The sequence below is a fragment of the Panthera uncia genome, chromosome C2 (genome assembly GCF_023721935.1).
Source record: "Panthera uncia isolate 11264 chromosome C2, Puncia_PCG_1.0, whole genome shotgun sequence".
Classification (NCBI taxonomy): Eukaryota; Metazoa; Chordata; class Mammalia; order Carnivora; family Felidae; genus Panthera; species Panthera uncia.
The window spans coordinates 69,612,298-69,627,733 of record NC_064810.1 but is presented as its reverse complement, the minus strand read 5'-3'; the positions used below and the strand labels follow the sequence as shown (position 1 = coordinate 69,627,733).

At 36.9% G+C, this 15,436-nt stretch overlaps 1 protein-coding gene across 1 annotated transcript in view; it reads left to right on the top strand.

The window, feature by feature from the left end:
* OSBPL11 (oxysterol binding protein like 11) overlaps positions 1-15,436 on the top strand; it is an 85,282-nt gene that overhangs the window by 22,430 nt on the left and 47,416 nt on the right. The window contains exons 3-5 of the mRNA XM_049628328.1: positions 8,777-8,952; positions 10,154-10,233; positions 12,538-12,714. Of these exons, the coding sequence (XP_049484285.1) occupies positions 8,777-8,952; positions 10,154-10,233; positions 12,538-12,714 (433 nt within the window). The remainder of the gene's footprint in view (positions 1-8,776; positions 8,953-10,153; positions 10,234-12,537; positions 12,715-15,436) is intronic.

Below are 15,436 nucleotides of genomic sequence, written 5' to 3'. Positions count from 1 at the left end.
TTTTGAGGAACCTCCATACTATTTTCCACAGTGGTTGCACCAGTTTGCATTCCCACCAACAGTGCGTGAGTGAGGGTTCCTTTTTCTCCGTATATTTGCCAGCACTTGTTATTTCTTGTGTTTTTGATTGTAGACATTCTAACAGGTAGAGATGATATCTCATTGTAGTTTTGATTTGCATTTCCCTGAGTGATATTGAGCATCTTTTCATATGCCTGTTGACCATCTGTATGTCTTTTTTGGAGAAATTTCTATTCAAGTCCTCTGCCCATATTTTAACTGGATTGTTTGTTTTTTTGATATTGAATTTTATGAGTTCTTTATATATTTGGATGTTACCCTTATTGGATATATCATTTGCAAATATCTTCTCCCATTCAGTAGGTTGCCTTTTCACTTTGTTGATGGGTTTCTTCACTATGCAAAAGATTTTAGTTTAGGGGTGCTTGGGTGGCTCAGTTGGTTGGGTGTCCAACTTTGGCTCGGTCATGATCTCACTGCTTGTGAGTTCGAGCCCCACGTCAGGCTCGTGCTAACAGCTCAGAGCCTGGAGCCTGCCTTAGATCTGTCTCCACCTCTCTGTGCCCCTCTCCCAGTTGCATTCTGTCTCTCTTTCTATCTCTCTCTCAAAAATAAATAAATGTTAAAAATTAAAAAAAAAAAATGGGAATGCAAGCTGGTGCAGCCACTCTGGAAAACAGTATGGAGGTTCCTCAAAAAACTAAAAATAGAACTACCCTATGACCCAGCAATTGCACTACTAGGTATTTATCCAAGGGATATAGGCATGCTGTTTTGAAGGGACACATGCACCCCAATGTTTATAGCAGCATTATCAACAATAGCCAAAGTATGGAAAGAGCCCAAATGTTCATCGATGGATGAATGGATAAAGAAGATGTGGTATGTATATACAATGGAGTATTACTTGGCAATGAAAAAGAATGAAATCTTGCCATTTGCAACGATGTGGATGGAACTGGAAGGTATTATGCTAAGTGAAATCAGTCAGTCAGAGAAAGACAAATATCATATGACTTCACTCATATGAGGACTTTAAGAGACAAAACAGGGGCTCCTGGGTGGCTTGGTCGGTTAAGCATCCGACTTCGGCTCAGGTCATGATCTCGCGGTCCGTGGGTTCGAGCCCCGTGTCGGGCTCTGTGCTGACAGCTCAGAGCCTGGAGCCTGTTTCGGATTCTGTGTCTCCCTCTCTTTCTGCCCCTCCCCTGTTCATGCTCTGTCTCTTTCTGTCTCAAAAATAAATAAACGTTAAAAAAAAAAATTTAAGGGGCACCTGGGTGGCTCAGTCGGTTGAGTGACTGACTTTGGCTCAGGTCATGATCTCACGGTTTGTGAGTTCGAGCCCCATATTGGGCTATGTGCTGGCAGCTCGGAGCCTGGAGCCCACTTGGGATTCTGTGTCTCCCTCTCTCTCTGCCCCTCCCCCACCCATGCTCTGTCTCTCTCTGTCTCAGAAATAAATAAACATTAAAAAAAATCTTTAAAAAAAAAAATTAAAAATTAAAAAAAAAATTTAGAAAAAAAAAAGAAGAAGAGACAAAACAGATGAACATAAGGGAAGGGAAACAAAAATAATATAAAAACAACGAAGGGGACAAAGCATAAGAGACTCATAAATATGGAGAACAAACAGAGGATTACTGGAGGGGGTGTGGGAGGAGGGATGGGCTACATGGGTAAGGGGCATTAAGGAATCTACTTCTGAAATCATTGTTGTACTATATGCTAACTAATTTGGATGTACATTTAAAAAACTTAACAAGTAAATAAAAATAAAAGATTTTTAGTTTGATGTAGTCCCAGTTGTTTATTTTTGCTTTTGTTGTCCTTGTCTGAAGAGACAGATCCAAAATAATATTGCTAAGACCAGTGTCAAAGAGCCTACTGCCTGTTTTTTTCTGGAAGTGTTATGGTTGCAGTTCTTATAGTTAAGTCTTTAATCCATTTTGAGTTGTTTTTTTTTTTTTAAGTTTATTTATTTATTTTGTGAGAGAGAGAGGGAGAGAGAGAAACCCAAGCAGGCTTCGTGCTGTCAGCAGGAGCCTGATGTGGGGCTTGAACCCACAAACAGTGAGATCACGACCTGAGCTGAAATCAAGAGTGAGCGGCTCAACCAACTGAGCCACCCAGGTGCCCTGAATTTATATTTTATATGGTGTAAGAAAGTGGTCTAGTTTCATTCGTTTGCGTGTAGTTGTCCAGTTTCGCCAACACCTCATTGAAGAGACAAAAGTTACTATTATATTAGGGTTATAGTTACTTGTTCCCCTGCCTTGGGCTTTTTAAAATACCTGTGGTGATTAGGCTTTTAGGATGGTTTGGAGGCAGCAAACAAATTTGTGTTTAGTTGTCTGTTTTGTGCAGGATCCTCAAACTTCTCTGGGACCTTGGAGAGTTTAAATAGTCAGCCCAAGGTCATACAGGTAGTCTGTGAGAAGGAAAACCAGCTATCTTACATACTTTGTAGAATTGGTAGTTGCGAAGCAGGGCATTAAACTTTTATTATTATTTTTTTATTGTGGGAAAATATACACAAAATAAAATTTATCATTTTAACCTTGTATAAATGTTCAGTTCAGTGGCACTAAATGCATTCATTGTTGTGCATTCATAACCATTATCTATCTGTAGAACTTTTTGCATCTTCTGAAAGTGAAACTGTACCCACTAAACAATAATTCCCCATTTCTCTCTCCCCCAAGCCCTTGGCAACCACCATTCTAATTTCTTTCTCTGTGCTTTGACTACATACCTACCTCATAAAAGTGAAATCATACAGAGGAACAAATATTGTGCCTGGCTTATTTCACTGAGTATAATGTCTTCAAGGTTTATCCATGTTGTAACATGTATTAGAATTTCCTTCCTTTTTAAGGCTGAATAATATTCTACTGAATATATGTACCATACTTTATTTATCTATTCATCTGTCAATGGACATGTGGGTTGCTTGTACCTTTTAGCTATTGTGAGTAATGCTGTTATGAGTATTGCTGTACAAATATTTGTTCAAGTCTCATCTTTCATGTCTATTGTATATATACCCAGAAGTGGAATTACTGGATCATATGGTAATTTTATATTTAAATTTTTGGGGAATTTCCGTGCCATTTTCCATAGCTGCTGCACCGTTTTACATTCCTACTGGTTGTGCACAAATGTTCTCATTTCTCCACATCCTCACCAACACTTGTTATTTTCTTTTTCTTTTTTCTTAGTAATGGCCACCATAATAGGTGTGAAGTGGTATCTCACTGTGGTTTTTAACTTTTTAAAAATTGTAATACTGGAATTTGAACCCAAATACTTCTGACTCCAAAGTCTATGTTTTTACATTATTATCATGTTGCTTCTAATTCACATGTCATTTTGAGGCTTCTACTTTTGGCTGTGATAGAATAACAGGACTTGATTTTTTTTTTAATTTTTTAATGTTTATTTATTTTTGAGAGAGAGATGGAGCACGAGTGCAAGGGGCAGAGAGAGAGGGAGACACAGACCTGAAACAGGCTCTAGGCTCTGAACTGTCAGCACAGAGCCCAATGTGGGACTTGAGCTCACAAACCGCAAGATCATGGCTTGAGTCAAAGTCTGACACTCAACCAATTGAACCACCCAGGTGCCCCTAACAGGAGCTGAACTTAACTTTCCTATCTTAAACAACTTGAAAATGGTATATAATTTATGAAAGAATGATTTTCAGACATTTTAAAGAATGGAAGCACTGAGTGAAAATGTGATTGTTTAACAGAGATGGCAGTTTGGGCTATGTTTATTTGGAAATGACATTAGGTAATCCAAATAAGAGTGACATGTAGGAAGTTGGAGATCATAAAACAGGCCAAAGCTGAGTACGAAAACTTAGAAGGGAATCATCCCTACTGAAGTGAGAAGGGCACTTCTCCAAGGTTTCCATCTTTTATTAAGAAAAAAAAGCAAAGTCAAGGTAATTTTTTCATGTTATATTTTTCATTTCAGGTTTTTAAAAATTGTTTGAAGGCTTATACATTCAAACGACATGGATTATTAATTTTTAAAATTGTTATGTGACTTTGCTTTTAGCACTATTCTTTGTTCTCTTTCTTAAAAGCAAGATAGGTTAACTTTCTCCCCAAACATCCAACAACTGTCATTCTTGTTTTTTTATTTTTTTATTTTTTTTAATGTTTATTTATTTTTGAGAGAGAGAAAGAGAGAGAGGGAGACAGCGCAAGCAGGGGCGGGGCAGAGAGAGAGGGAGACATAGAATCTGAAGCAGGCTCCAGGCTCTGAGCTGTTATCTCAGAGCCCGATGTGGGGCTTAAACTCACGGACTGCAGGATCATGACCTGAGCTGAAATTGGACACTTAACTAACTGAGCCACCCATGCACCCCATCAACAACTCATTCTTGTAATATTGAATAATACTGAGAAACTCTCAGAAGTGGAACAGAGTAAGAAAGCTCCAAAACATACACAAATATATCAAAGTTAGTATATTTTCAAGATGGCATTTCAGGTCAGTGGCAACTTGAGACCATGGGAAGAAGTGACAGGTGTTTATCATTGCATAAAGGCCCACCAAAAAGATCCATTGGCCGCTTGTTGCACATGGCTGCCTTTCCTTACAAAAATTTCTCTAAAGTTTATTTTTGTCGTTATAAGATAGACTTCCAAGTCAGAATATTTTTAGATTAAAGTTGTATTTTGATGATACTTCATTTTACGTTGTTGGTTATTTCAAAGATAAGTCATTTCCCCAAATTGACAATTTTTACTGCAAAAAAGTAAACAATTATTTGCCAATTTTAACAGTATTTTCTTTTAACAACTTAGTTGAATTTTTCTGCATGTCAGGGTTCATGCTAAATCTTGTTTCCTTGTTACATTTAATCTTTGTTTCTACATTTTCCTTATTGGTTTAGTTTATTGGTTAGGCCAACTTGCTCAGAATGCCTCCATCAAGAGTCAATTACCTTCTGGGAAATATAGGTTTGTTAAATTTTCTCACTATGTAGATTGCCTCTCTATCTCCAAACTAAACATCTTGTAAAATTTCTCCCCATAGAAGGGATAAAGGAGGAGCATTTAGATTAAACTATGTATGATGAAAGATAGCCCAAATTGCTCTATTATGCCAGTGGGCCAATAGCATCATCTTGGTATGAAAAAGATCAGGGGTAGTGGGTAGGTCAGTCATTTAAGCATCCAACTTTTGATTTTGGCTCAGGTCATGATCTCATGGTTGTGAGATCAAGTCCCTCATTGGGTGTGGAGGCTGCTTAAGATTCTCTTTTTCCCTCTCTCTCTGCCCCTCCCCCACTTGCATTTTCTCCCTTAATCTCTCAAAAAAAAAATAAAGTAAAATAAAAAATGGTCAGTTATTGGCTTATTTAACTATCTTTTTTTAAGCTTATTTACTTATTTTGAGAGAGAACAAGCAGGGAAGGGGTAGAGAGAGAAGGAGAGAGAGAATCCCAAGTAGGCTCCATGCTGTCAGTGTAGAGTCTGATGTGGGGCTTGATTTCATGAACCGTGACATTGTGACCTCAAAGTCAAGAGTTGTGCATTTAACCGACTGAGCCACCCAGGTGTCCCTCATTTTTTTTATTGAGTTATAATTGACATGTAACATTATATTAGTTTCAGGTGTACAACAATGATTTGATATATCTGTATATATTGTGAAATGATCACCACAATAAGTCTAGCTAACCTCGTCACCATGCATTGTTACAAAACTTTTTTGTGTGTGATGAGAACTTTTAAGATCTACTCTCAGCAACTTTCAAGTATGCAATATAGTATTATTGACTATAATCACCATGCTGTTCAGTTATTGGCTATTTCTATCATTTCACCAGTCCCTCCTCACCATTATTTTCTGTGTATCTAGGTGGGTGCCTCCCATATTGTAAATTTGTGGTAGTGCTTTTGAGATAAATTGTTCACAGCAAACTTGAGATTTCCAAACATTCTACTCTGAATTTGCTTTGACTGCTTTTGAGAGAAGAGACCAGTATTTTCCTTGGTTATTTGAAATGAATTGTACTTAACTGTTTAGAACAGTGAAAAGAGATTTCTTTTTCCTTCCTTCCTTCCTTTCATTTTTGTTTGTTCTTTTTAACAGCTTTATTGAAATATAATGCAAATTCCATACAATTTGAAGAGATTGCTTACATACTACCCCACTCCTGTTTATTTGATGAAATTTTTTGAGGTAGATTAATTTCTTAGTGCATTAGTGTTGCTATAACAAAATACTACAGAATGACTTATATACAGGGTGAGTTATAAACATTTCTCATAGTTCTGGAGGTTGGAAGTTCAAGATCAGAGTGCCAGCATTGTTGGGTGAGGACCCTTTTCCTATCATAGACTTCCTGTATTCTCAGATGGCTGAAAAAGAGTCAAGGAAGAGCTCTTGGGTCTCTTATAAGGGCACTAATCTCATTCATGAGGCTTCTTAAGGCTCTGTTTCTTAATACTGTTACCTTAGGGGTTAAGATTTCAACATAGAAGTTTGAGGGGACACATTCAGAAAATAGCAGATTCATATGTGCATTTTATGTTTTATGCTTATGTTTTAGAAATTGAAGATAATGTCAGTGACTATCTTGTGTTAATTCAAATAATTTCTTCAAATATTTTGGAAAATAAAGATAACCCTATTAAAAATGGGCAAAGTGTGATGAGCAGTTCACTAAATAGAACTGGATGGTCCATAAACACATGAAAAAGTGTTTAATTCTTCTAGTAATTAAAGAAATGGAAACGTAAAAGCTCTCAAAAAAACTAATTTTTAAAATCAAAATACGTGAACATTATTTTAGTTTAGTTTTTAGGTTTGTTTATTTTAGAGAGAGAGAGAGTGCGAGTGAGCGAGCACACAGGCAGGGGAGGGGCAGAGAAAGAGAGGGAGACACAGAATCTGAAGCAGGCTTCAGGCTCTAAACTGTCAGTGCAGAGCCCAACGCAGGGTTCAAACTCACTAACCATGAGATCGTGACCTGAACCGAAGTTGGACACTTAACCAACTGAGTCACCCAGGTGCCCCATGAACATAATTTTAAAAATTAGAAGCATGCTAAAAGATGAACAAGAGAAACAATAGCTCTTTGCTTTTCCATCTCCCATCTCAGGCAACCACTTTCAACTTTTGCTTGCTTCTGAGCAGTTTTTCTTTCCTTGAATAGAAGGCTGATTCATTTTCTCCCAGTTTGATATGGTTGATATGGTTGCCTGTTGCTTAAGACAGTATCTTCTAGGACCTTGAACTGGATCAAATTGTCTAGTGTTAATGGAATACAGTAACCGGTAGAATGTCAAACTGCTCTGAACACAAACATTAATTTTTTTAATTAAAACTTTTTAGATTAAAAAAAAAAAAGAACTATTGTATTACTTAAATTGGAATCTGAATGAATATATTTCCTAAAGTAGTTAATCTGGAACAAAATCAGAACATCAAATTCTTTTCCAAAGTGTATCAGTATTTCATCATTTAGTTTCAAGTTCCTTATGCTTCTGCATCTCCAGTTGCAGCTTTTACATTTTTAAACAGGATAAGTAGTCTTAAGTTGTGACCTATTTCATGATACACTCACAAAATCTTTCTACCCTGACATTATTCTCATTGTGTATTTCACTGATTAAATCTTTTTTTTTTTTTTCAACGTTTTTTATTTTTATTTTTGGGACAGAGAGAGACAGAGCATGAACGGGGGAGGGGCAGAGAGAGAGGGAGACACAGAATCGGAAACAGGCTCCAGGCTATCAGCCCAGAGCCTGACGCGGGGCTCGAACCCACGGACCGCGAGATCGTGACCTGGCTGAAGTCGGACGCTTAACCGACTGCGCCACCCAGGCGCCCCTTCACTGATTAAATCTTAAATCAGATTCATTCTTACCCAGCCTTTAGTTATCCCCAGAGTTCATATTTTGATTTGTTTGCAGTGAATTCTTTTTTTTTTAAATGTTTCTTTATTTTTGAGAGAAAGAGGCAGAGGGAGAGGGAGACAGAGGATTTGAAGCAGGCTCCGCGTTGACAGCAGAGAGCCGAATTCGGAACTTGAACTCACAAACTGTGAGATCATGATCTGAGCCAAAGTCAGATGCTTAACTAGCTGAGCCACCCAAGTGCCTCTCCAGTGAATTTTAAATAAAACTTCTCACTACCATTTGTCTTTGGGCAGTGTACCTTCCCCATTAATGAATTCTGGAGTGAAATCTTCCTCTGAAAGGGTACTCTATCTTTTGTTTCCTTTTGCATAATCTGGTATGCCTCTTCCCTATTAAATGCCTCTCCCTCTGTTGAAGGTTTTATACCATTCATTCATTCATTCATTCATTTTATTATTAAAATTTTTTTAATGTTTATTTTAGAGAGAGGGAGAGTGCAAGGGGGAGGGCAGAAAGAGAGGGAGACCTGGAATCTGAAACAGGCTCCAGGCTCCTAACTGTCAGCACAGAGCCCAATGTGGGGCTTGAACCCATGAATCCTGAGATCATGACCAGAGCCAAAGTTGGATGTTTAACCCTATTGAGCCACCCAGGTGCCCCAATTTTATATCATTTATTAAACTCATTCAATTTTTCAGTAAGCTTATTGCTAGGAAATTCAACCAAGTGCTTCCAAGTGCTTCTTGAACTGCTTTTGAATTTTATTTTTTTAATAGCAAAAACTCCAAAGTGTAGTGATTGAAACTTATTTTGCTTTAGTTTGACAAGGAGAATTTTTAAAAATTATGACTTTTTTTTTTTCATTACAGGTTTTTTGTTTTAAACAATGAAGCTGGGTTATTGGAGTACTTTGTGAATGAACAGTCTAGAAATCAAAAACCCAGAGGTACTTTGCAGCTTGCAGGAGCTGTAATATCACCTAGTGATGAGGACTCTCACACTTTCACTGTAAATGCTGCCAGCGGGGAACAGTATAAACTCAGAGGTATGATCGAGATATGAGAGTTAATAGTGTGATTTTCTTCTTCCCTTGAGAAGTTGATGTACTACTTCCCTGCTTTCATTTGGGTTTTGGAAACAGAAACCACTCTCATCAATGATGTAGGTATAATATCCGAAATCTTAGAATTGCTACAAGAATTTGTGAAATCTTTTTTAATAAATAACTTTTTTCTTTTTTTTTTCCCCAATATATGAAATTTATTGTCAAATTGGTTTCCATACAACACCCAGTGCTCATCCCAAAAGGTGCCCTCCTCAATACCCATCCCCCACCCTCCCCTCCCTCAATAAATAACTTTTTTCAAGTGGCACAATGAACAAGTGTGTTTACGATTGGCTCCTGTAAAATATTTGTGTACGTAAAACCCTGATTACTGAAAAATCTAAAAACATAGGCTTCTCTAAATGGTATATTTTTTTAAGTTTATTTATTTATTTTGACAGAGAGAGAGCATGAGCACAACAGGGGCAGAGAGAGAGAGGGAGAGAGAGGATTCCAAACAGGCTCTGCACTGTTACTGCAGAGCCCAATATGGGGCTCGAACTCACTTACAAACCATGAGATCATGACCTGAGCTGAAGTCAGATGCATAACCGACTAAGCCACCCAGGCACCCCTCTAAATGATATTTTTTTATGTCTTCCATGGATTTATATTTAACTCCTTTCTTGATTTAGTTTGCATACCCTCTTTAGGTTTTTAGCAATACACAAAAGTTGGGATTTATTAAAATGTTCATATTTATTTTAAAAATATAACTTTTGTTTAGATAAATTTAATTTGTGTTTTTTATTTAATTAATACACATAAAATACAATGGTAATCCTAACTGAGCATGCTGCAAAAGATACAAAAATATCTAGTACATATCAGATGCTTAATAAAAGTTATTTTTTTTTAAATCAGAGCATATTTTTATGAGAAACTTGAGACATGCCAAATCTCATATCCATGTCTTGTTGCATGTAATTTATTCTCCTTCTGAAATATCCACATCACATCCAGCTACTGTGTTACCTACCAAAGTTGATGCTTGGGCCTTTTTCTTCCCTCACTGCTATGTTTGCTCTAGGGAGAGTAAGACCAATCCCTGATTTTAAATGATCTGTTCTTCATGCTGTAGACAATTAATTATTCCAAAAATAAATACAAAAGTGAATAACTTTTAGTTTCTTTTTATCAGCCACAGATGCTAAAGAGCGACAACATTGGGTTAGCAGACTTCAGATATGTACACAACATCACACTGAAGCTATTGGAAAGGTATGTGGATTTCATATATGATATTAATGCATAAAAATGGGGAAAAGAATATTCTATTGTATTTTTTTATGTCTTTAAATTGTGGGACTATTCACATACCATAAAATTTACCCTTTGAATTTTTTTTAATGTTTATTTATGTTGAGAGAGAGAGACAGCATGCACGTGTGAGTGGGAGAGGAGCGGAGAGAGAAGGAGACACAGAATCTGAGGCAGGCTCTGTGCTGACAGCATAGAGCCCAATGTGGGGCTCGAACTCAGGAACCATGAGATCATGACCTGAGCCAAAGTCAGATGCTTAACTGACTGAGCCACCCAGGCACCCCTACAGTTTGCCCTTTAATGTGTGCAGTTCCATTGGTCTTAATATATTCACAAGATTATACAACCATCGCAACTATCTAGTTCCCATCACCCTCCAAAAACTCATATCCATGAGCAGTCACTCCCTATTCTCCCCTTTCCAAGCCCCTGGCAAACACTATTTTCTGTTTCTATGGATTTGTCCATTCTGGGCCTTTTATACAAACAGAATCATACAATATGTGGTTTTTTGTGTCTGGCTTCTTATATTTTGCTTAATTTTTTTTAGAGTTAGAAAGCAAATTTTATTGGGCACTCAGGTGGCTCAGGTGGTTAAGCAGCCACCTCTTGGTTTCAGCTCAGCTCATGATCTCATGGTTCGTGAGTTTGAGTCCCATGTTGAGCTCCAGGCTGACAGTGGGGTGTCTGCTTGGGATTCTCTCTCTCCCTCTGCCCCTCCCCCAATTGCTTTCTCTGTCTCTCAAAAATAAATACATTTTAAAAGTTTTTAAAAATTTTAAAAAAAGAAAGCAAATTTTATTGTATGTTCAGTTTTACTTTTTTTTTTTTTTTAATGTTTATTTACTTAGAAAAAGAGCACAAGTGGGGTAGAGGCAGAAAGAGAGGGAGAGAGACTCCCAAGCAGGCTCCATGCTTAGCACAGAGCTCGATGTGGGGCTTGATCTCTCACAACCATAAGATCATGACCTGAGTCCAAATCAAGAGTTGGATGCTCAACCAACTGAGACACCCAGGCATCCCCAGTTCTATTTGTTCTTTGGTCTTTTATGTACATGTAATGTTTTCAAGGTTCATTCATGTTATTGCGTGTATCATATTTTATTCATTTTTATGGCCAAATAATATTCCATTTATGAATACACCACAGGATGTTTATCCATTCATCAGCTGGTGGGCATTTGGGTTGTTTCCATTTTGTGGTCATTATGAATAACATTTGTGTATAGGTTTTTGTGAGAACTCGTGATTTCAGTGAGATGTATATTTAGCAGTGGAATTACTGGGTCATGTGGTGGTACTCTGTTTAACTTTTTGAGGAGCCACCAAACTTTTTCAGAGTGCCTGAACCATTTCACATTCTCACCAGCAATGTATGAAGGTTTCAGTTTTTCCACATCCTCACCAATACTTGTTATTGCCCCCCCCCTTCTTTTTTTGATTGTAATAGGCATCTTGGTATATGTGAAGTAGAATCTCACTATGGTTTTGATTTCATTTCCCTAATGACTAGTAATGTTGAACATCTTTCCATGTGTTTATTGATCATTTGTATATCTTCTTTGGAATGTTTTTTATTTTTTAAGATGGACAGGATGGTCTCAGTACTTGAAATCCGAGGTTAGAGATCTCTAAAAAGTAACATCTAGGCAGCATAATTAAAGGATTCCATACCTGGGTAATAGCTTGACTTAAAAAAGATTTTTTTCCCCAGGTTTTTTTTTTTCCCATAAACAAATTTTAAAAAGTTGTTTGTGATTTAGGCCTACTGCCCAGTCTTCAGGAAATTCATCACAAGAGCTTTACTCATACTACAAGATTCCAATCATTGGCAGTGATCAGAAAGTACTAGCTTATTCCAAAGACACTTGCATGCTATATTAGAAAATGTATTATATTGAATATTGCTGAGTACATTTTGCTTCAATCAGTGTGTTTACAAATCTGAAATTAGAAGTTTCTTGCTCTATATTTGTAAAATATGAAAAAATATTCTTAACAGTACAAACCTGGAATTAATTTTCTAAGTAAATTATAAGTTTACTTTTGGATGTGTCAGATGTTTAAACTTTGGGTGTCTTAAATTTTATCGTTTTCAGAAATGTTCTTATAGTCAATTCTGGTTAATTTAACTTTTAAAACTATTCATGTGTAAGCCTAAAGTGTAGATATAGATATAGATATAGATATAGATATAGATATATAATAGGTGAGGGTTAGCCTAAAGTTTTTGAAAATGAATGGTTTTGTTTTGTCTAATAGAATAATCCTCCTCTGAAATCACGGAGCTTCTCACTTGCATCTAGTGGTAATTCTCCTATATCCCAGAGGAGACCAAGTCAAAATGCCATTTCTTTTTTTAATGTTGGACATTCCAAACTACAATCAGTGAACAAAAGAGCTCACTTACCTCCAGACCACCTTGTGGAAGTCAGAGAAGTAAGTATGAATTGAAGTCCAAGTAAAAATGCACAAAATAATCTAACTTGCTTGGTTTTATCACGAAAGAAATTGAATCCTGTTTGTGTTTTCTGGGGCACTCAAATGTTTTCTGTCTACTATGGTGAGACAATTTTTAAGTCATAAAGATTCCCTGGTTATATAGGTGATGTCCTGCGTTTCTTTACCATTTCCTGGGTACACTCTTATTTTGCAGTCTATCTTTCATTTCTCAAGTAGAAGTATAGACTCCTTTGATGTAACATGATCAAAATGGTTTTTAAGTCTATTGTGAAGACTATATGGCCAAACAAGTGACTTAAAAAAAAAAAGATATATGTAGACAATTCCAAACATACACGATAATAGAATAGTTAAATCCTTGATGTTGCCTTGCCTCACTATTTCCCCCTTTCAAATTGAGTACCAAATAATTCTAGTTAGTAAAAGATATAGTTGTTAGGTTCTAAATATTCCTGACTTAAATTTAGTAGAGCTTTTAGATATCTGTGTAGTGAATGGCCTCACACAAGTATGTGATTTGGAAAGTAGAGGAATATTTTAATAGCCTTTTAAGGTAATTATGGCTATTCTTTGGTTCTGCATGAAAACTTGACAGTAGCAGTTCCTTATATGTTCGATGCAGTGTGGAATCAAATATATATCCTTGAACTTTTCATATTCTGTTACATGAAAATCTATCGGATTGTCTTGAACTTTGAATGTATCTTTAATCTCTGTATGATTTTGTACATCATGCATTAGTCATTTGGAAAATACTGTCTTACAGAGTTATGCAGGTCTTGCAAATGTTAATCTGTCTTATCATACAGTATCAAAAATTCCTATTCATTAGCATCCTCACTGATCTCATTAGAAAAGGCTTTCAATATTGGGAAGTTGCCAAGCTTCTGGTAACAGATAAAGGTTTTCCAAAATTCTTTTCATTTTAAATCTCAGATTTTAAAATTGGCAGTAAATACTGTTGGCTTTTCTTGAAGTAACAGGTTTATTTTATTTAATTTTTAGGAAATGTCTACCACATATCTCCACGTGTGAATATCTATAGTTTCTAATAGTCATTCTGTAAAGAAAAAACATTCCCGTGTTTCTCCCATGCTATACAATAACACTCTACACTTACGTACTCTGGTCACCAAATGTATGGAGTTCCCTGCCCCCCACTGCCCCACCAAGCAATTCTCTAATCTTTGTGGACACCAGCTGTGTGTTCTGGAATTTAATTCAATTTCAACACTATAAATAACTCCAGAACAGACAGATATAAGAGATGTGTAGGGCCAGATATGGGGGAAATGGCATGGAAGCTCCACCCTCCTAGTACCTCCAAGTGTTCACCAACCAGAAGCTCTCTGAGCTTCCTCCATTTGGGTTTTTTATGGAGGCTTCATTAGGTAGGCATGATCAACTGAATCATTGGCTGTTGGTGATTAATTCATCCTCCAGCCCCTCCCCTCCCTCAAGGTTGGGTGGTGGGGCTGAACATATATATACATATCTGTATATTGGTTGGTTACATATATGAGTGTAATTGTTCGATCATAAGTTATAATTATTTAACTCTCTCTATATTTTTTTAAGTTTATTTATTCTGAGAGAGAGAAGGCAAGAGAGAATCCCAAGCATTCTCCACGCTGTCAGTACAGAGCCCATGTGGGGCTCGATCTCACAAACCATGAGATTATGACCTGAGCCGAAATCAAGAGTCAGACACTTAACCAGCTGAGCCGCCCAGGTACCCCTAACTCTGTATATTTAACTCTTGTAAATATTGCCAAACATTGGCCATAGTGGTTGCACTTATTCATAAGTTTGGATTACTGGAAGTTAGTCCTAAAATTTATATACAAAACATACACAAAGCACACATATATATGTATGTATAAATGTGTACATTTGGATATCTTCATATCCACAGTTTTCACTTAAAACCCTTTTTTTCCAATAAGAATGAATGTTTGAGCCATTACTGTGACATATGTTTTCAGGGGCTATTTCATGTATGGCACACTGGATTTCTTTGGTAGGATATTTGCATCTCTCTTTAACTAGCCCTCTGATGAACTGTATTAAAAGTCATCTGGGGGGCGCTTGGGTGGCTCAGTTGGTTAAGCATCTGACTCTTGATCTCAGCTCAAGTCATGATCTCATGGTTTGTGAGTTCAAGCCCCATATCGGGCTTTACACTGATGTCGCAGAGCTTGCTTGGGATTCTGTCTCTCTTCCTCTCTCTGCCCCTCCCCTACTCATTCCCTCCCTTCCTCTCCCCCCACCCCACCGAAATGAATAAATAAAAAAAAAATCATCTGAAACAGAGCGTCTGAAAGCTGAGTCTCTCCACATTTCAATGTGAATTAAGATAGTGTCCAAAAGATAGGCAATCTGAGAGACTTCTGCTCACAAGTAATTAAGCATAGTACATTCAATAAAGTAATTAAGCATAATAAATTCAGTTTTCATTTAAAAATATTGGGTTGTTTATCAAGAATTGTTATTCTATTAGGTCTGTTAGGAAAAGTGTACAGAGCTCTTGATCAAAGCAGGGTGTATTAAACTCTTTTAACCTGAAAAGCATATGTATATACAGCACTTGCTCCACAGTCAGGCTAATGGGACGAGAAAGTTAGATTAAGAGAAAAGGAAGCAGGGAAACCATCATGTTTTCAAAGTATGTTCAGATTGAGCCTAACTAGGGGTGCTG